General features: G+C 34.2%; 3 protein-coding genes across 4 annotated transcripts; all 3 read right to left on the bottom strand.

Annotated features, from left to right (window-relative positions):
• Positions 1 to 273: 273 nt before the first annotated feature.
• LOC107020327 (serine hydroxymethyltransferase 4) lies at positions 274 to 3,850 on the bottom strand. The gene is made up of 4 exons (XM_015220644.1): positions 3,077 to 3,850; positions 1,244 to 1,634; positions 1,048 to 1,149; positions 274 to 785 (listed from the first exon to the last, which is right to left on the bottom strand). Exons 1-4 carry the CDS (start codon positions 3,752 to 3,754, stop codon positions 541 to 543), a joined length of 1,416 nt encoding a protein of 471 aa, XP_015076130.1. The 5' UTR covers positions 3,755 to 3,850; the 3' UTR covers positions 274 to 540.
• Positions 3,851 to 6,680: 2,830 nt separating this feature from the next.
• Positions 6,681 to 10,206, bottom strand: LOC107020812 (UDP-glycosyltransferase 75C1-like). 2 transcript variants are annotated; one of them, XM_015221316.2, is made up of 2 exons: positions 9,151 to 10,206; positions 6,681 to 6,952 (listed from the first exon to the last, which is right to left on the bottom strand). In XM_015221316.2, the coding sequence occupies exons 1-2, from the start codon at positions 10,168 to 10,170 to the stop codon at positions 6,815 to 6,817; spliced, it is 1,158 nt and encodes a 385-aa protein (XP_015076802.1). In that variant the 5' UTR covers positions 10,171 to 10,206; the 3' UTR covers positions 6,681 to 6,814. The 2 variants fall into 2 exon arrangements, with proteins under 2 accessions (XP_015076802.1, XP_015076801.1); XM_015221315.2 differs by lacking the exon at positions 6,681 to 6,952 and adding an exon at positions 7,828 to 8,483 and having other exon boundaries at positions 9,151 to 10,205.
• Positions 10,207 to 11,018: 812 nt separating this feature from the next.
• On the bottom strand, positions 11,019 to 19,016 carry LOC107020384 (protein transport protein SEC23-like). Its single transcript, XM_015220726.2, has 12 exons — positions 17,978 to 19,016; positions 17,708 to 17,881; positions 16,340 to 16,501; positions 15,810 to 15,952; positions 14,101 to 14,176; positions 13,769 to 13,941; positions 13,500 to 13,581; positions 12,866 to 12,943; positions 12,458 to 12,619; positions 12,088 to 12,351; positions 11,801 to 11,905; positions 11,019 to 11,678 (listed from the first exon to the last, which is right to left on the bottom strand). Exons 1-12 carry the CDS (start codon positions 18,761 to 18,763, stop codon positions 11,529 to 11,531), a joined length of 2,355 nt encoding a protein of 784 aa, XP_015076212.1. The 5' UTR covers positions 18,764 to 19,016; the 3' UTR covers positions 11,019 to 11,528.
• Positions 19,017 to 21,144: the final 2,128 nt, after the last annotated feature.

Genomic DNA, 21,144 nt, shown 5'->3' on the forward strand with positions numbered 1-21,144 from the left:
TATTTAATGAACATCATTATCTTTTATAAACATCTGACGAGTTTTCTAGTCATAAATATTAGATTGATATTTTAGTCCAATAAAACTTGTACCTTTACCGGGCAATTTTTTTTTTTTTTTTTTTTTTTTTTGTCTATATTAAAGGTTGTCACCTTTTTATTGCTTAAAAGTGCTGAATGATTATTTAATACTCGGCCCTGTCATCTGAAGAAATAATTATGGACAAGAAAATACCATTTCTTTTTTTCTAATGTGTAGAAGTGAACAATCATATATAAGAAATGAAACAACATATTCTCTTGGTACTATTTCTTTTGGACATTACAAATATTTGGTAATTTTAGAAGCCAGAAAGGCTACTTAAGTACTTCCTTGCAAGACAAGATCCAATGATCTACAATACCAAGTGCAGAATTAAGTACAACCATGATTTTTTGGTCTAAACTGAATTAAACTCGTCGAGAAGAAAAAAAATTCCTTCCATCCAAACAAAAGAAACAAACCGGGAAATGTAGAGCAGTTGTGATGCATACTGCAAGTTTAGTCCTGGTACTTCATCTCGGACATCTTGAACCCAGGCATGTCAAAAGAGGCTGAGAATTTCTCGACATCAACCTTAAGTTCTTCAATTTCCTTGTTGTTAACGAGACCCTTGTTGAAGTCCTTCAAAAGCTTTCCGAACTCCTTCTGGATGTTCAAGGTGATTGTAACAGCCCTGTGGAGGAACTCCGCGATCTGCTCAAAGTCCTTCTCAACCAATCCCCTTGATGTCATGGCAGGAGTACCTACCGAATAGGGACTTCAGTTAGTTAATTCATGGAAATAATGATAGCTGAAGAACACCCTTTTCACGGTGTATAGGTGTGGGTGAATGACTCAAATGTAAAATTGGCACAAAAGATTGCACTAGTAGAAACACAATATCGCCAAAGTAAATTTAAGGTGGGAGTTCATTTTGTCTCTTTGCATGTCATTTAACTAATCAGATCTAAAAGATGTTCAAGGAAATAGTGCATAAAAGAATGTCCAAAGCTTCTCAGCTCTTACCAATACGAACACCTCCTGGGGCCAAAGCACTGCTGTCTCCAAAAACAGCGTTCTTGTTAACAGTGATGTTGCAAAGGTCACAAAGCTTCTCAACCTTGTTACCTGCGAAAAGACAAAACCGTAAGTTTGTATCAAAAATCACTATTACACACTTAGAAGACTTATCCAAATAATCGAGAATAGAAAGGACTTTTACCAGTCAAACCAAGAGGTCTAAGATCCCAAAGGACAAGGTGGTTCTCAGTCCCACCGGTTACAAGTTTGTATCCTTTGCTCATCAGGTAGTCACCGAGAGCAACTGCATTGGCCTTCACTTGCTTAGCATAAGCCTTGAATCCAGGAGTCGCAGCCTGTTTCAGGGCCACAGCAAGGGCACCGATTTGGTGGTTGTGGGGACCACCCTGGAGGGAGGGGAAAACAGCAAAGTTAATCTTGTCTTCAAAGTCATAAACTGCATCTTCAGGCTGGCCCTTCTTTGGTGGCTTAGGGCCCTTGCGGTAGAAAATCATACCAGCCCTTGGACCCCTCAAACTCTTGTGTGTGGTGGTAGTAACCAAGTCACAATATTCAAAGGGATTCGCTGCTTCCTGTGTCCAGAAATAATTAAATTCAGCCCATTAGAATACAACACATCATTTTCAGGAGTCAATTGAAAATAACATAAACAAGTGTTCACATAGCCACCAAGACTAGTATCAATTCGCCGACAGAGTTATGGCATCCAAATGACAAGGACATCTTGATAGAATTGAATTCTCGAAAACATGGATAGGGACATGCACATGCACATGCACTTTTCCCTCCTATATACATAGAACTTGTATAACTACAAGTTGAAGCGTAATTTGAGAAATCTGACCTCATTCCACTTTGATCTGATTAGTCATAACAAAGTATAAGATCAAGATGGCAAATGAAATGACAAGTAAAAAATTTGACGGCAGGTTAATGGTGACACATATCCTCGACTTAAAGACAAAGGATCCAAATTTATGTTCAAATTTCTTAGATCCACAAGTAATACTAATAAAAAAAACATATATCAATATTTCCGTAAATGAAAGCAGAGGCTTGAAGCAAACAAGAAAATCTAATGAAGTTGCACCAATTAGGAATACACATACCTGACATCACAGAGAGTGATCTCGGATTGCATCAATTAAGATGGATACTAATGATTCACAACTGATTTATGTATGTTGCTTGTTCTTAGATCTATAGTGCTATTATCATTGTTTCTTTCGTTTCATTTATCTTATTATCTTTTTGTTGCGATCGGCTGTTATTACTACTTCTTTTTCTGCTCTCCTTGAATCAAGGTGTCTATCTGAATAGGGTAAGATCCGAGTACACACTACCCTCCCCTAACCCCACCTGTGATTTTTACTGTGTTTGTTGTTGTTCTTGTTGCTAACGATTCACATCGAATTCAAGTGGTATAAGAATTATTATATCGAGTCTAAATCATTGCCTCATTGATCCACATTAAGCCTCGCAATGCTCATGTAAAGAGAACAATGAAGCACCAGCTCAACCAATTATAGTTCCGACATCATGATCATTTCCTCACTCAGATCCTACTTATTAAAGAGAAGATCTTTAAAACCTTCACATGAAACTACCTCAGAATATAATTAATCAAAAACCAAACATGGATCCCAAAGCACTCAACTAATTCCACTTCCCACTTGATAATCTCAAATCCAGCTTACGGGCACCTCAACTAATTCCACGGGATACCTATCACCTCCCACCAGCAAAAGGTATCAGACAACTGAGATTTGAACTCTCAGATCCACTTGTTGAAGAAATGATCTTTAAAAATTTCACATGCAATTATCCCAAAGGGTAATTTATCAAACAGAACACATGGATCACAGAGCAAAGATTCAGATCTATAATACATTAAGGCAATTCACACAAGCTCTAAATCAAATGCAGATCTACAAATCAAAGAGATTCAAAATCCTCATGCAGATCCAAAAAAAAAAAAAGGAAAATCGCAAGTACAGAGCAGAATTTTTCTCACCTGAGCAGCAACAAGACCACTAATATGAGCCATATCACAAAGCAAAAGAGCCCCACATTTGTCAGCAACCTCTCTGAACCTCTTGTAATCCCAATCTCTTGGGTAAGCACTTCCTCCACAGATGATCAATTTTGGCCTAAAATCCAAAGCCTTCTCTTCCAACCTATCGTAATCAATATACCCATTTGTCGAATTCACCTTATAAGGCAAACTCTCAAAGTAAATCGAAGTAGCAGAGATCTTCTTCCCACCAGATGTATAATACCCATGTGTCAAATGACCACCAGAAGGCAAATCCAATCCCATAATCCTATCATGTGGGTTCAAAACAGCAGTATAAGCAGCAAAATTAGCAGGGCTACCAGAATAAGGCTGAACATTAACACCCCATTTGGTTGGATCAAGATGAAAAGCTTCAAGAGCTCGACTTCTTGTCAGATTCTCAATTTGATCAATATATTCATTACCACCGTAGTAACGGTTTCCGGGTATCCCCTCTGAGTATTTGTTGGTTAAAGCACTGCCAAGTGCTTCAATTACAGCAAAAGAAGTGAAATTTTCTGAAGCAATCAGCTCAATGCCGCGACATTGACGGCGTTTTTCCTTCTCAATGAGATCATGGATCTCAGGATCGACAGTTGAAAGGGGTTCATTACCCCAAACTGTAACTGGATCCATTGAAGAAAATCGAGAGAAAATTGAGAAGAAAATGAGAAATTTAGAGAGAGTTAAAGGGCTGAGGACAAAGAGAAGTGGAAGTGAAAGGGGAATATATAAAGAGTTGAGAGGATGAACTAATGGCCAATAATGCCCCTCACTCACCTCCTACCTTTTCTATCCGTGTCTCGGGTCTGACTAAATTTAAATTTACGTATTAAAAGATTCGTCTTCAAAACGATGCTTCTAATATAAGTATTTTGTGTTTATGTTGCCTTGGATCTTACTAAATTTGAATTGACATAGTGAAACATTTGTTTTTGAAACAACACTTCTAATATGAGTATTTTGTGTTTAGACTACCTCGGATCCGGCTGAATTTGAATTTACGTATTGGAACGTTTGTTTTTGGAACGACGCTTCTAATATGAGTATTTTGTGTTTAGACTGCCTCAGGTCTAGCTAAATTTGAATTTACATATTGAAACATTTGTTTTGGGAACGACGCTTCTAATATGAGTATATTCATGTTTAGGTCAAATTTTATACATGATATATGCATATTAATTTATTTGGGATCGATTTTGATTAAATCTGAATATATTCATGTTTATGTCAAATTTTATACATGATATATGCATATTAATTTATTTGGAATCGATTATTAAATCTGAATTTTCGTATTAAAGGGTTATGACATTTAATATGAATATCTTGTATTTATTCAAACTAATATATAATTTTTTTATAGTATGAAGTTATATATTTGTATAATTATCTACTCTTCTTCTTTTCTTTTTATGATTTTTTTTTGTTGCATTTGTTGGTGAAATTGATGTTGAGGTTGGTGGATAAAAGGACAACAAGGAATATGAGTAGTGTTAGGTAGTTGAATACTTTTTTGTCAATGGAGGGATGTACTTATTACTTATATTGGATTTTTTTTAATTTATTTTTTTTGGTAATAAAAGATATTGTACAAAAATTACTTATGTTGGAAATTATATCATGACAATAAGGAAAAATAGATTTAGTTAATGGTTAATTTTTTTGAATTTATTTACTTTTGAAGAGTAAATAATTAGTCAATTTAAAAGTAACTTGACTAAACATGCTAATTAAAGTGTTTTCTTTTGGTACATTGAAAATTTTCAAGTATATATTTTAAATTTTTTAAAATATTTTTAGTTTTGCAAAATTATTTTTACACGTGTCAATTATGATTTAACCACATCATTTTTTTTATGATAAGAGAAATTCACAGTCGCTATCTTTTGGGTGCACACAGGGTTAAATTCCTGCTCTTATACAATTCAAATACTTCTTTAATTAAAAAAATATCATTTCAATTAATAAATGATTCTATGAATGAAGCATTTTTAAGAAAAATGACGTAACTTAATCAAACTTTTAATATTAAATACATACTAAACTTTTTTTAAAATAAAATAAAATTTAGTCCATTGATTTTATTTTTTTAATGAAATGGGAGTAACTTGCCCACGTTTGTGCATTTAAATCCAATTATCGACATTTTGAAAGTACATTTTTCTACTTTTTGTGACTTCAGCACCACCGACACCCTGTCTATAGATCTACTAAAAAAAGACATAATTGCCCCTACAAAACCGTCGTATTTTAATTTATTTATATCATTTTCGTTTGAAAAAAGATTTATTTATTTCATTATTTGTTAATTGAAATAGCATAAATGAGCTAAACTTTTAAATAAATGGCTTAAATGAACGTATTTTTTCAAAGTTTGATGGAATGTTTGAGATTTTTTTTCCCTTTTAAAAGATTATTTCATTAATAACGTGGTTGAATCATAATTACCACTTGTAAAAAATGGTATTGGAAAATCAAAAAAAATCCAGTTAATGAATAATGACATGAATCAACGTTTTTTCAAATAAAAACGGGACAGAACAGATGAGTCATTTTTTTAACAGATGGCATAGATGAATATTTTTTCAAAGTTTGATGGCATATTAAAGTGTTTTCCTTTAGGAATTATGTGATGGATATTATTTTTGATATATTAAATTAAATGATGTATAAGAAATAATCTCGTCATAAATAATACAAATATAACTAATACAAATATTATTGAGACATCATACACAACTATTTTTATACAACCAACCAAACGACTTTTTAAATCTTTAAAACCATGAGAGAGATATGTTTCCACTACTCTGTCCATTTTATATTAATTGTCAACAATACTAAAAATAATTATCATAAATTAATTACTACAATTTTTTTCATTTTTTCTTCCACTTGATTCGTTTTTAAAAGTGCAAACAAGTTTAATTAATCTTGCATGATATTCACAGAATATATATAATGCATAAAATAGCATGTGACTAATTTCATTTTTGGATTTCCCATTTAGTAGGTGATGAACCAACAACAACTTTTTATAATTATTTTTTTAATTTTATTAAGGTAAGACATTAATATGTATTGTTAAAACGTTAATATCTCATACACCAACCGTATTTTACCACCATCCTTTTGAAAAATATTATAAAAATTAGTATTTAAATTGAAGTCTTTTCTCACACCACAAGAAAAAACGAAATTATTTTAGTATTATTTTTCAAGAGAGTTGGTTGATTTAAAAATTCAATGCTTTATTAACAACCACCACTACCTACTTTTTCAACTTCTTTTTGATTTCTAATTCGTATTTAAATTAGAATTTGATTAAATTTAAATTAGCATTTAACAAAATTTATTCTATATTTAGAAGCACACTTACTCGAAAAGTTTAACTAAGAATATATAAATGAGTACTTAACACTATTTTCTTTAACTTTTCATATCAAGGAGAAACTAGTAACTCTTTACTGAACCAATTATGTTAATTAATTTGGTTCAAACATGTATTCTCACTTTTGAGGTAGAGTTACAGAGAATATAAGTTGGTGAGAGGAGAAAATAATATATACTATTGATTATTATTCGTATTAGGTTGGTGTAATGACTCACAAATATAAAATATTACACTTGAAAGAAAATGAATAAAGAAATTTTTAGGTTGATGCACAGATATCTCGCTCTCTTTAAAGAGATTCAAGTCCACTGTGACATAATCTGCATCGATCCAAAGGAAAGACTACCTTTTTTTTTAAATGGAAGAAGCAGAAGGGGTGAACGAGCGCTGCGGTAATGAGCCGTAAGAAAGATGAGCAGAGCATTCCTTCCGCCGGCCTTTATAGGAGTAGGGGAGCGTGGTGAGATAGATAGATACTTTTAACTTGTCCGATTCAGGACACAACAATCCAACAACATCGTACAACTCAAGCAACTTCGAATAAGTTGAAGACTCCAAAACTTCACAACAATATATATTTTTATTAATATTAAAATATCACACCAACATATTATATAGTGTAACCGCGTCATTATTGTAAGAATTTTTTTCTCATTTACTTATTATTCAATAATTCTATTTTATTATTTAATATTCCTTTTCCATTAGTTATACACCATGTTCTATTTCAAATCATAGATGTATGACATTATGTAATACGAAAAACAGTATAATCTGTTCATCAAAATAATAGAGTAAAATAACAACCATCCAATCAAAATGTTCATTGTTATTGGGTTATTATGTGATAACAATGTGTTATCAAAACTTAAAAAGGTAAATTTTTGCAGAGAAGTAATTAGACCAACATTGTTTATGGTAATGTTGGTCAGTTAAGAGATTTTCATGTTTAGAAGATAAATGAAGCGGAGATAATGATATTCAGATTGAATGTGAATATAGTAAGAGAGATATGATTAAAAATGAAGTTATATGAAGTGCACGTGAAGAGGAAGTGCATGAATATACCGGTAAAGAGGTGTGAGAGGTTGATAGTAGCGAAAGTTAGAAGAGGTAAATGTGTTTAAAAAAAAGAGTAGATGATTAGACAAGAAATCATAATTTCAACTCGAATTAAGATAAAAAGTTGATTTTTATTTTATTTTTCACGGGATATGTTATTGGTATTATGTAGAGTTTTTATGCATATTTTCAGTAGTTATTTATACATATCGTAGCTCTTAATAGGATAATAGTACTATTTTGGACAAACTTAAACTGAAATTTGATATTTATTCATATATTTTTCAATCTTACTTTTAACATTAAAATAACTTACAAAATTACATCAACTGAAATAGCTGAATAATTTCAACAAATTACCCTTTATGCACCAAAATTCAGAAATCAATTCAGTCCAAGAACTAGAAATGCCTAACAAGCCAAAGAAACTCCAAATCTTTATTGGCGTTTGTGGATTTTGGTAAATTCTTTATTGTCTCCGTCTTTTTGGAATCTTAACAACAATATATTCAGTGTAATCGCACTAATCGAGTCTGAGGTAGAATTACCTCACAAACTCTCTAAAAACTTGTTCAAATTATTATGTGAAGATCCGCCCACTTTCACAGCTTCCATAGCCAAATCTCTATATTTCTTCACATTCCTTCTGATTTCATTTCCTTTCTCTCCATCTCCCATTAAAACTCCCAAACACCTCTTTAACTCTTCTCTTTTCACAATTCCTCCTTCTTCTACTACTCTTGCTCTCACTCCTGTTCCCCAAACCTCCTCCACCATCTTGATGTTCGTAAATTGATCGGCTAACTGTGGGACTCCAATTAGTGGAACGCCAGCTATCGTGCTTTCTAAAGTCGAATTCCATCCACAATGACTCATGAAACATCCAATTGACTTGTGAAATAGTACCTATGAGAATTATACAAGTTTCTTATTAGTCCGTTCTAAACAAATGGTACACTATATTAAACATCAAATCGATTTGACTTGAACTTCTCATCCTCGAATGGACAACTCGATGCACAAAGTACTAAATGTTTCACGTAAGGTCCGGAGAGAGAAGGGAGCACTCAAATATATACATTAAGGATCGCTTCTACAGCTCGAACATGTAACCTATAAATCACATGGAAATAACTTTACTGTTGCTCCAGTACTCCCCCTAACTTCTCATTCGTTAAGGATCGCTTATACAGCTCGAACATGTAACCTATAAATCAAATGGAAATAACTTTACTGTTGCTCCAGTACTCCCCCTAACTTCTCATTCGTCAAGGATCGCTTCTACAGCTCGAACATGTAACCTATAAATCACATAGAAATAACTTTACTGTTGCTCCAAAACACCCCTTAACTTCTCATTCGTTAAGGATTGCTTCTACAGCTCGAACATGTAACCTATAAATCACATGGAAATAACTTTACTGTTGCTCTAGTATTCCCCTAACTTCTCATTCTTTCGAACGACATATTAACATATTTCGAAAAACTAAATTTTGGATTTATTTTTAAACTTCGTATCAGATCAAACTATTACGGTATGAATTCAAAGAGATAGGAAGAGTTTAAACATTACCTCCATTTGTGAACACCAAGGAACAATCATCCCTTTTCCATTCAATCCATAAATTTCATCATTCTTCTTCTTATCATCTTCTTTGCTTGATCTAATTACCCATAAAAATGGCATTTCACTTTCCAATAAACCCTGCAAAACCTCTTCCTTTTGCTCCTCTTTCACCATTGCTATGCTTCCAAATGCTACATAAACAACCGAACTTTCGGGTTTCGAATCCAACCACTGGCAATAAGTTTCAGATTTCTCAAACAAATCGCATCCGAATGACTTATCTTCGAGTTCAATTCCATCGAGAAAAGCCGAAGGAATCAAAGGTCCAATGGAGTAGATCCCAATTTTATCGACAATTTTCAAGGATTTCTCTTCTAATTTGTTGAAAGTGTTGATGAGAACACGAGGATTAGTATCGTGTTCGAGGTTTTGTATGTGTTCTCTCATTACAGGGATCATGAAAGAAGAGTAAGGATCATTCTGCAGTAGAAAGGACGGAATATCATCGCGAAAAAGCAGAGGCAATTCGGGTAATTCGATTGGGAACGAGAGGTTAATTTCATTGGTAGAGCTGTAAACTCCATTGTTATTGATGCTAAATAAATGGTGATAAATCGCAAAAGCAGTAGCAGATTGAATAACTAGAAAAGCAGACGGCAAGTTAATCTCACGCGCCACCTCTGCAACCCACGGCCAGATAAATGTGTAGACTAAGCAAGTAACTGGATGACCGTCGCCGGCATATTTATCGATAAGTTTTTTGACATTTTCCGATCCCACGCGCTTTAACTGTTTCATGTAATCACTGAAGTCCATTTTAGCTGTGCCGTCGTCGTTTCCATCGGAGATAGAGGCGTAGAACAAACCGTCGATGGACGGAAGGTTGTTCAATTTGCTGAAGCCATTAACGGTGGTGACGAAGGTGCAGCGAACACCGGCGCGTGAGAGGTTTTTAGCGAGTTGGAGAGTGGGATTTATGTGGCCTTGGATGGGAAGAGAGATGATAATGAAATGATGATGCTTCATTATTAGTAGTAGTGTTTGACTAATTTTTGAGAAAACAAACACGGCACTAATGGATTTATACGAGGGAAAAAGGACAAATATATTCTAAACTATCGTAAATGATATGCACATATCTTTCGTCATAATTACGGGATATTGGTTTCACCGATCTGATGTCGGGTTGGTGGATAAAATTATGACCATGCATGTCCGTTAGTACAAAAGGGGTACCTATGTCCCAAAGTATGACGGAAAATATCCGCATACCATTTACGATAATTCAGAGATATATTTGTCATTTTTCTCTTTATATAAAGGTAAGTTTTCATCGACTAGCCCGTTCACGTAGTCAGCCTCAAGCTAAATTAAAAAAATAATTATCGAAGGTTAATTGCGAAACAATTGTTATAATCATAACAGTATAATCTTCGTATATCCTATCTTCTTTACAAATTTGTCATTGTTATTTTTTGTATATACATAACACTTATGTTAAGTAATAAATTTCATTTAGATAAATTATAATCCATGTCAATTAAGCACATCATTATAATTTAAATGTTAGAAGAGACAAAAAAAAAAGTTAAAAAGAATATTTTTTTCATTTATCTTAATCTTAGTAATAAACAATCGATATTTGAACTATTAAAGATAAATAATTCTCGGCATAATAAACATGAAGTCATGCAAAGGCATAATTGGTTGGATATTACGATACGAAAATATAAACTTATGCGTCGTAGTTGTTTGTTATGAAAGGGCATAAATCTAAGAACAACAGAGAGTAAGGGTTAAAGTGCAAATCAACCATGTTAAACCTGTTTACTCTCTAATCATCAATTAATCACAAGCTTCAAGATAACTTAAAATGACACAAAGAAAGCAAAACTGTTGTCCACAGATGTATATGAGATATACCTTAAATTATGAAAGAAATCCAAAATAAAGCAAATGGTTTCAAAAACTTCCTATTCTACAAGCCATAATCCAATAAACTACAACTATGAATTCAACGCAACAGATGACACAAACTCTTTGCCTGGTAATAACTAACAAAAAAAAGGAAGTCGCCGACATAAACTATCTTCTCGTTCAACAGCCCGAGGGAGCAAACACGCCATTTGACTTAAAACATACCCCCCCTTCTAATATAACCATAGAGAACAATGAGTCGAGTTACGGTTTATTTTCATAGGAAGCAAAAGTACCTCCACATACCTGAAAGAATGTCATATGTAGTCTTAGTTTTCCATATAATATCTGGGATTGACCTCTCATCTTACGGATGATGGGAAGAAAATTATGAACTTCCGACAAGAGGCTGGCAGGATAGATGAGGCAAACTCAATGAGATTTTCACATAATTGTTTCTTCTTGGGTCAAGAAGATTGCACAGCTAGCCGCTGAAGATGCTCAAAGAAAACTTGAAGGCTCACATCATCTGTAAAGATCACGTCTGATCCAGCTGCCATTTCATTTGCATTATTGTATGTGGCAGATGGATTCAACTTTGCCAAAAGGAACCTTGCCTGTCCAGCATGAGTGAAATGATGTTATTACTTAATGACGAACTTACAATCGATCCTCTGCTTCCAATAGGCATGTGAACGCTCACCAAGGCAACAATATTTAAATAGAAATAATCCTTTACCTGGGAACCATGCTGATCACACACTACCAGTCTTGGAACAGGAAATCTCTCACGGATGATTGCTTGGGCCTCATCATGGGGAACTTGCAAGAGTTGTGCAAATGCCTGAAAAGAGAGGGAAAAAGAATACGTATTTTTGTTTTACAAACAGATTATGAAAATACAGCATGCTAGTACAGCACAAATTCTGCATGCTTGAGGATTTCCGAGTCTTCCTCTTTCATCATGAAGCTACCACAAAGAATTTAAAAAAACATCACTAGATGAGAGAAAAACGTGAGACATACCTGGTGCTCAGGCTGTTCCTGGTATCCCATGTTTCTCCATTGAGCTATTGTCATTCCATGGAATATTACTACACTAAAATAAGCATCCAACAAGAGAATGCGATCAGCTGCAATGGATGCCACATCCAACAAAGCAGGGAAAGGCAGTGAATTGAATGAAAATGCTGTTAGTGTTGGCTGAATCATGACAGCAGCATTGCTTATGCCCTCCCGATTGAGCAACATGCGGAAATATGCTGTCTCATCTGGACTATTATTGAACACCTGTGACACACATACTTAAGTGAGAAATGAGAACATGTACATCCATGACATCAATTTGGTATGTCATTGACACTGAGATAAGAAAGAACATGCTGAGCTATATTACTTGTAAGAACTGGGATCGCCGTAAATGAAACATGAACTGAGGGAACAATGAAAAAGAGGGATTCAAAGTGAATGAGCTGGGTTCATCCTTCCGATAATCACCAAACTTGGAGCACAGACGAATGAGATTACGATCTAGCCACCTTGTGGCATCAAAATCTTCCTGAAATCAGTTAGCCGGGATTTATCAATAGATCAAAAAATGAGAAGTGGGAAATTATGAAGTTCAAGCACAAGATGATAAGTGAATGTAATATTCACCACAATTCATGTTTTATGGACTAATTCTTCCCTACTTCAAGCATACTCAACTGACCTTGTTACTTCACTATTTACCAAGCATGACAAGCTTACCCCCTGAGTACTGTAAAAATTTAAGCAGAATTAAATACTAGTCTAGAAAAGTTACCTCCATCTCCATTTTGTAAGAAGCTAATCTAGCCACTACAACTGCGGCAGTCTCTTGATCAAATCCTTGCACCAATTCCTGGAGAAAAACAGATTTCTTGCAGTGTCAGGATCAACAAACACTCGTATGCTCTCCAAAAAGTTCAAACAATGAGATAAAATTTCTCAACAAACTTCTTTCAAAAAGATGAGATAAAATTCCTCAACTACTTGAAACAAGAGCAAATCCAAACCAGACATTCTCGTTCGACGAGGTACCCTTTGCAGAGGACTTCAACAGATATAAAAAGATACTTTCACAGCATCATATTGAAATAGGCTGAATAATGTGGTCTCTCTCTATCTCTTAAGTTTTCTTTCTATGTTTTCTTATTTGTGGGGCCCAAGGGATTAAGGTTAACCAAATTCTTTTTTGATGAAAGGATAACCAAATTCTTCTTTTGTCCTTTAGGAAAAAACTTCCTCAAAAAGCACAACTCAGAAGATTACCAGAAATCAGCAATAAAATTGAAAGACAAGTAACATTACTCTATGCTTGCGGAAAGATACATTTGAATTTGGAGTGATACAGAAGAGAACAACGAAGTTAATTATGTAACAAATGATACTTCTAATTCAAACTTTTAGTGCCATACCTCATTACTAACAGCAGCATCAACCCATCTTCTAGTAACGGTGGTGACTCGTAGTTTTGTTTGGCCATCAGGGCTCTGGTAACTGCATTTACATCAAAGCTGGCAAATTTTAGATGTATAGTAACTCCTTTTTTCCTCTATCTAGAGTTGTTCAAGAAGGAAAACAGTGTAACAATCCATTAACAAAATTTCAGCTTAAAATATTTATTAAAAAGAACACTAAAGGATAAGAAAGAAATAGAGGTGAATGTTTCTAGGGTCCCAAGTACCTCGTGAGAAACTGTATGTACAATTGTGGATTTATATTGCCTGAAGGGTCTGATTTTTCACTAGATGATACATCAAAGAAAACAGTTAAGCAAGTGTTTTTGTCGAGACCACACAGCTTCCAAGCTGTAGTATTCCCCTCACCGGTGACCGTGCTGGAAACAGCAGGTCCTTTCTGCATTGCACCAAATGATCAATGTCAACTGTCAAAACTGTAACTGAAAGAGTTAACTTTTCTTTTGCAGGGGAACAAGTTCCCGGAATAGAACTTAACTGTGCAGCTTTAGGTAAAAATTCTCGCTACTGATAATATGTAAAAGTCAAGTGAACCAACCTTATCTAAAGATGTGCATGGTCCAATTATCCCTTGAATTTTAATATCCTTGGAACAGTTGATCTCTAATGTACCACTGAAATAATTTAATGGATCAAAATCATTTAATTAAAAATAAAATGCAAGTAGCAGTAGAGAGTCAGAATCCTACTTCACGTCATTATGCAGCCAATATTTATGCTGCACAAACTACAACTAATATGAATTCAAATACATACTTCTTGTAAAACTACAATTCATGAGAATCACTTCCCTAACAAAAGTACCCAACTTACCAAGGTATATCCTTTTTATGTTGAGGATAAATGTGGAGAGGGAAAGTGTTTCAGGGTTTTTTACTTTATCATTGTGGAGAATGAGAACTTTTATGAATTTAAGTAGAAGAAAAGTCAAGTACACATTGAAAACACCACAAAACGCATACCAAAACTTTCTCTCTAAGGTCTAACCACTATGTCCAGTCCCATAAGAGCTAACCTAACTAAATCGATCAACTAGAGTGTGAGGACTTCAACTGGTTGTTCTCACGCTGCCCTTCTATGAAACTAAAAGACAACCAAATAGAGTGTGCAATTTTCAAAAATTCAATCAATTAATCGACTACTATCAATCAAAAAATAATTGGGATATATGATTATCTTCTGCTCTATTGGGGCATATTTCATTCTAACACTAGCATGTAATTTGTCTTTGAATTCGAGAATTCTCTACAATCTTAAAGTTCTCCAAATCTCACAGTTGTCTCTGCCAGGACCCACTATAAGTGCAACAATAACTCTCAACTAGTTGGTATTGACTATACGGATCCTTGCTTCATCTGCACTCAACTTTTAGCTAAGTCTACATCAAGTCCTGTCTTTTGAGATATTACGCTATCTAGCCAAAGGATGAGCAATCTAGTTACCAGTATAATGGAAAATGAGTAACACCCACAACCTATCTAAATTGTAGTGTCAATCCATATCTATTGAGCCTCCCTCCTCCCAGTTTCAGTGATATCTTCTTCTTATTCCTGATTGTAGCTAGGGATCCATTCCTATAATGACTTCCATGTTTCAGGCAAACACCTTTTTATAATTAAGAGAGCTGGACATAAAGCTTTCATTCAGCTAACATCAAGCTTTAACTTTATAATTAGGTACCAAGTACCAACACGTTATTTTTTCAATTTTTCCACTAAAATCGTCAATAGATATGAACTGCATTTATTAAAGAACTGATTCTACTTTTTCAGATTAAGAAATGATGTGTGAACTGAATTTGATTATGATGAATTTCTATCAAGACCACCAATTTTACTCATAAGTAAGTTGGACATATAACTTTAGTTTGATAATCAGGTACCATCTTGTCAGTTCTTTCAATTTTTTCATTGAATTCTACTGTACTAGATATGCAAGGCCTCTATAACAAGGCTCATCCTTTTTATTCGCAATTACAAATATGTTGAGTACTTTAACCCATTCTCTACAGTTATCAACATAAATACCCCTCACTGGTATACAGCTTGGACCCCAGAAAATAAAAACAACCTCCAGACAAGTATATCTTATATCATAGATACTTTTTGCTTTAGTGCGTCTTGCTAGAAAAAGTCCCAGACACAAAGTTAAAATTGGTTCCACATTCAAAACAACAATACTGAAAACATAGCAAATTAGTGTCCTTTGCAAATGAGACAGAGCAGAATAATATCTCGAGAAGCTTACTTGAAGGACAGCCCAAGAGACTGTTCACCATCTTCAAAGATTTGCTTGAAAGAATCTTTGAAAACAGAATGACCAAAGCTTTCGGCTAGAACAACTAATCCTCCTGTTTTTTCAATAGCTACTTTCATCTCAGCAACCCCAACCTGAAACACAAAATTATTAGTACAAAACCAACCATGACATCATCTGCTGCAAATTCACCGGCAGCATTAATCAGTCTAAATTAACATCTAACTTGACATGAATAACACATCGATGTGCAGTTAATTAAAAGTACACATGATGGAACTGAACACACTAAGAGTAAATATCACACACCAAGCATATGATGCTTATATTTTGTAACATTTGCTCAATCAGCTAATAAAAATACACGCAAGTCGTAGCTTTTAAGAATCCAGCATAATTGTAAAAAAGATGCCAGGATCAAATGGATGATTAGTAACTAGTGAAACACTATCAGGTTCATTTAAATGATTCAATGACACAAAACACACATGTCACCATGCCAAAGAACTGCACAGACAAACCTGATCAAGTGCTGAAGCAAACACATCCAAGACGTGACCTTGACTAACAAGCTGTTTTGCGAGTTCCTCATAGAAATGGACAGCCTTTTTGAAAAAAGGTGCTGCATCCTTGTGAAGATCCTTATGAGAACGAACTGGTTCTGATAGATCTTTCGACACAATCTGCAAAAAACCAAGGAGATTAGTCAAAGAAAAGGAAAAGCCATTTAGATACATCAGTAGTAAGGATTTGATTTACACAGGCAATTAATGTTGATAGAGACAAAAAAAGGAAACAATTGGTTTTCATCATTAAGGATCTAATTAAGTGTCAGTCTCGTGAAGATGCGGGTAACTGTATTCCTGACTCAAATATGTTTCGACAATATGGCTTTTAGCCTCAAAATTTCATGAGCCTTGGGAGAAGGTAAAAAGAGCAGTGAGCAACCATTTTTTTTTAAATAACTGTGATGTTTGAGCCAGCTTGGACGCACCTCGACTAATTCCACGGGGTAGTTGCTACCTCCCATCAGCACAAGTACCCATCAGCACAAGTACCAAGTAACTCTATCTACCAAGGTTTGGATAGATGGGAAGAAACCACCTACTGTTTTTATTACTCGGCTATGAATTGAACCTGAGACTTCATGGTTGTCAATCCACTTCATTGACCACTAGGCCACAGACGTGGGTGTGCGAGTGACTATATTAATGATAAGACAAAATAAGCAACGAGGTTCATTAAGGAAAGTGAATTCCGAGAGTTTTCAATACTTCCCGAGAATCTCCAAGTGTATCACGGCATTCATATGCAATGGAGAAACAGAAGAGTTTGCCTAGTGTATTCACCTTGATGAAAACTATGAGTGGTTTTGGTAGGGAGGAAAAAAATTCATTAAAAATGTTTTCCAAGTTTCACCATAAGAGAAAAACATTTCGGAGCATCTTTTAGTATTTGTTAAGGCATAAATATGGGTACATTAATCGTGCAAAGTAATTGCTAAGAGTAGTGCTCTAGTGATCTTTTGAGCATTTAAGGTAGATAATAATGCTAAGTGTTAATTGAAGCAAGTAAGGAGGAGTAGAAGTTAAGATATTTGTGAAGGAAAGCAAGAGCAGTCCAGTTCTCCATTTTGATGAAAATTATTGTTCTTCCAGAAATTATTCCCCACAATTCGAAGTAGCTAACACTCGTTGTAGTACCAGACACACTATAAATAGACATTCAAACCATAATTAGAACTCTGCAACCATGAAAAACTCAACCTTATCGTAAGCATCACCTCAAACAAACAGAACCTTTTCATCCTTGGGTTGGGGAGACAGGTAATTTTGAGAGTGTGATGTGACGAGCTAAAGAAAACAGTGAAAACACATAGTAAGGCTCACCGTCCCAGGTCCCTCTGTGCATGGACCGCCCACTAAGGCCATGATCCGAGCACCAGTACCAGCCACACAAGCTCCAAGCAATCCAGCTGCTACACTCAAAGCAACACCAGTGCAACGTAATGCTCTATTCCCCTGTGGGACTGGCCATTGATCCGTGCTCAATTCATCTAACAACTACAAAAATATGAACGAAATACAAGTCAACACAAAAATCACTAAGCTAGATTGCTACATCAATTAAAAAGATAATTATTATCAACTGAAACCGACAGAATTCAAGGTATATTCACACTCCGAAGCAGGCAATAAAAATCTAGCAACACCAAGATTAGGAACCCCAGTTGGTCCACCACCCTTCTGCATCCCGGGGGCACCACCAGTCCGTCTTCCACCCGCAGTACCAAGCCCCAATTGATCCAAAACTTGATCTTTTGACAACTCCTTCGATCCCCGAAAAACATACACCTTAGACATATCTGCAAACCCCAACTCATGCACCTGAACCTGCGTCCCATATGATATAAACCCCACCATAGCATTATCCGGCAACATATCAATCGCCCTTTTCAAGGCCGATTTGGCAAACTCCAACTCCTCTTCCAACATACAAGTATCCAAAACAAACAAATAAATCGGTGAAACAGAAGATTCCGGTAAAGGGTTTTGTGGGTTAGGATTAAAACTCTGTGGGGTTTGAGAAGGAAGCGTATATTGAATCGTAGTGAATTGAGGGTAAAGCTCTCCAGGTACATTAGTTTCAGATATACCGGAATAATGTTGAGGGAAATGGTTACGCTGGAAACAAAAAGGGCAGATCCAGATTAAGGCTTGGAAATCAACACGAGCAAAAGGGTTGAGAACAGCGGTACATGTTTTACATCGGAGAGGTACATAAGGAAGTGTAGGAAGATCAGTATGAGGACGGATCAGATGGATCGATGAAGCAATTGGGATAACGCACTTGCTAGCTTCAACTTTCGTCCTAGGCCAAGCATTCCATGTCATACGAACTCCATCGATCCCTTCAGCATCAGGTTGTGCCATCTCTGTCGCCATTGATCCAACAAAAACCGAAAAAGCTCTTCCCTTTAACGTTTTTTCCGGTTGAAATTCTGGATACCCAGATACAGAAAAGCAAAATTGGCGCGACCCCAAAAGGGAGAAGGAAGGGTGGGTGGGTGGGGTGGGGGGCTATAGGGGTCACACCGAGGAAACAATGAAGAAATCAGTCAACACTGGGGAGGATGGAAGAAGGACAAAACAGGGCTGAGGTGAGTTGGTTATGCTAATCTTGAATGAATTTGGGGATTTTCAACAATAGTATATGTTATTGTATTAATCAAAAATATATTTATTTTATAATTTAAACTTCAATATATTAATAAAAATAAAATTATTTTACAAGTATTTTTTAAAAAAATAAGGGTAAAGTTTATATGGTACTATAGTGAACTAGTAAAATTAATTTATTATCATGGAATATATAAATAATACTTAAAATCAATCAATCATTAAAACTAAAACATCATCTTACATACAAGATTATGTCGTAACAAACATTAATAATGTAAAGGACAATGAAAATTATTACATCTTATCATTTATTCTTAATAATCTAAGCATAAGTTAATGACTGAAAAAAATACATATCAGGATCTGTAACATAAACAATGATGTTAATCGGTCATTCAACATGAGCAAAGTGTACAAATATTTATTTGTGAAAAAGAAGAATAATTTTTTATGTTATAAAATGAGAGGAAATTTCTCTATTTATAAATAACAAAGGATAGTGTGAACAAATATTTATTGTGCCTTATCGAAAATGTTACAACTATTTGGAAAAGTTGCAGCCCTTTGGAAAGGTCACAACCTTTCATAAAGTCGTAAGTTTTCATAAAAGTGGCAACTCTTCATTAAAGTTGCAACTCTTCATTAAAATCACAACTTCTCGTTAAAGTCGCAACTCTATATAAAAGTCGCAACTCTTCATAAAAGTTACAATTTTTTTCGTAAAAGTCACATCTTTTCATGAACAGGAAAATTAGTTTTGGAAATAACTAAATTTTAAAAGGAAATGTTGGTTTGTGGTGGCGCCACGTAGGCAAGCCTAGGGTTCTTTATATATATATATATCCAACGTAGGCAGGCATAGGGTTCTTTATATATATATATATATATATGATTTATTATTGTTAGGATCTTCATTTGATAATTATTTTGGATATGAGTTATGAATGTAATATCATGTTCGGTAAGACTATAACTAGTTACGAAATAAGTTATTTATTTGTAATATCTGTAAGATGTTTGATTTACAATTATAAATTTGGACTAATACATATATAAGTTATGAGGACTTTTATGTATGATGTGAGGTGAAACAACTAATACGTGAATAACTAAATCATATTTAATTAATACATAAATTATATTATACGTAAACATCTTCGTAATTTATCTCTTCATTATTAATATTTACATAACTTCGATCAGTACTATAAGATGACTAGTGATTTTGCTCACAACTTTAATATTTGTGTTGTTCATTATGGATAAAATGAGAAATGTAAGAATAATAATCTTTTTCTATTTTTAGAAGTGTGTCATTCGTCTTCCCAGATAAAAAATATAGATATATTTATATATAACATATAAGAAAGATTTATAAGAAGGCATAGTGTTTGACGCCTAACATCTCTATCTCTTCGTATACTCGTGTCGTCATATTTTTTATGAATATTTGTCTAATTAAGCATGAAGTTTAAGAGTGAGAAAAAATAATATTAAGAAGTAAATTTTTTTTATTAAAATAGTCTTTTATTTTAAGACTTAAAGTTTTTCTTAAGTTTTCATGTGAAGCAATAATAATTTATCATATTTAATATTTTGGTGCACTTCTTATCTCTCCAAAATTTCATCATTTTTTAATATTAATTTCATCTATAATTCATGTATGAGATGTTTGATCGCCTTGTCATAAATGTAGTATAAATAATAATTCCATATGAGAGAATGTAAGAAAAAAAATGTATTTGTTTGTTCAGCACAAATATTATTATAGCTAAAATCAAGAAGTAAATTACGTTGATTCTACATGTAATAGTATACTTCTTTTCTTGCAATGTCATATGTCAAAGTGTTCTTAATTTAGTTGCAATAATATTTATATTAAGCAAATTAAAGTGTTCTTCTTCTCACCTTCTTTACATGAAATTACTATTTCTACTAAATGTATACAAAGACAATTGACATTTCATCTACAAAATTGTGAACAAAATCAATATTAAAAATAGGCAAAAATTTTGGAGAGGACTAAATACCAATATTGCAAACATGAGGGACTATTAGTGCTCCATGTGAAAAATTTAAGAATGACTTTGAGTATTAACTCAAATATAAGGGACTATTTTGTTTTTTGTCTCGTCAAAAATATA

Source organism: Solanum pennellii, chromosome 5, assembly GCF_001406875.1.
Source record: "Solanum pennellii chromosome 5, SPENNV200".
In the NCBI taxonomy this organism is placed as follows: domain Eukaryota; kingdom Viridiplantae; phylum Streptophyta; class Magnoliopsida; order Solanales; family Solanaceae; genus Solanum; species Solanum pennellii.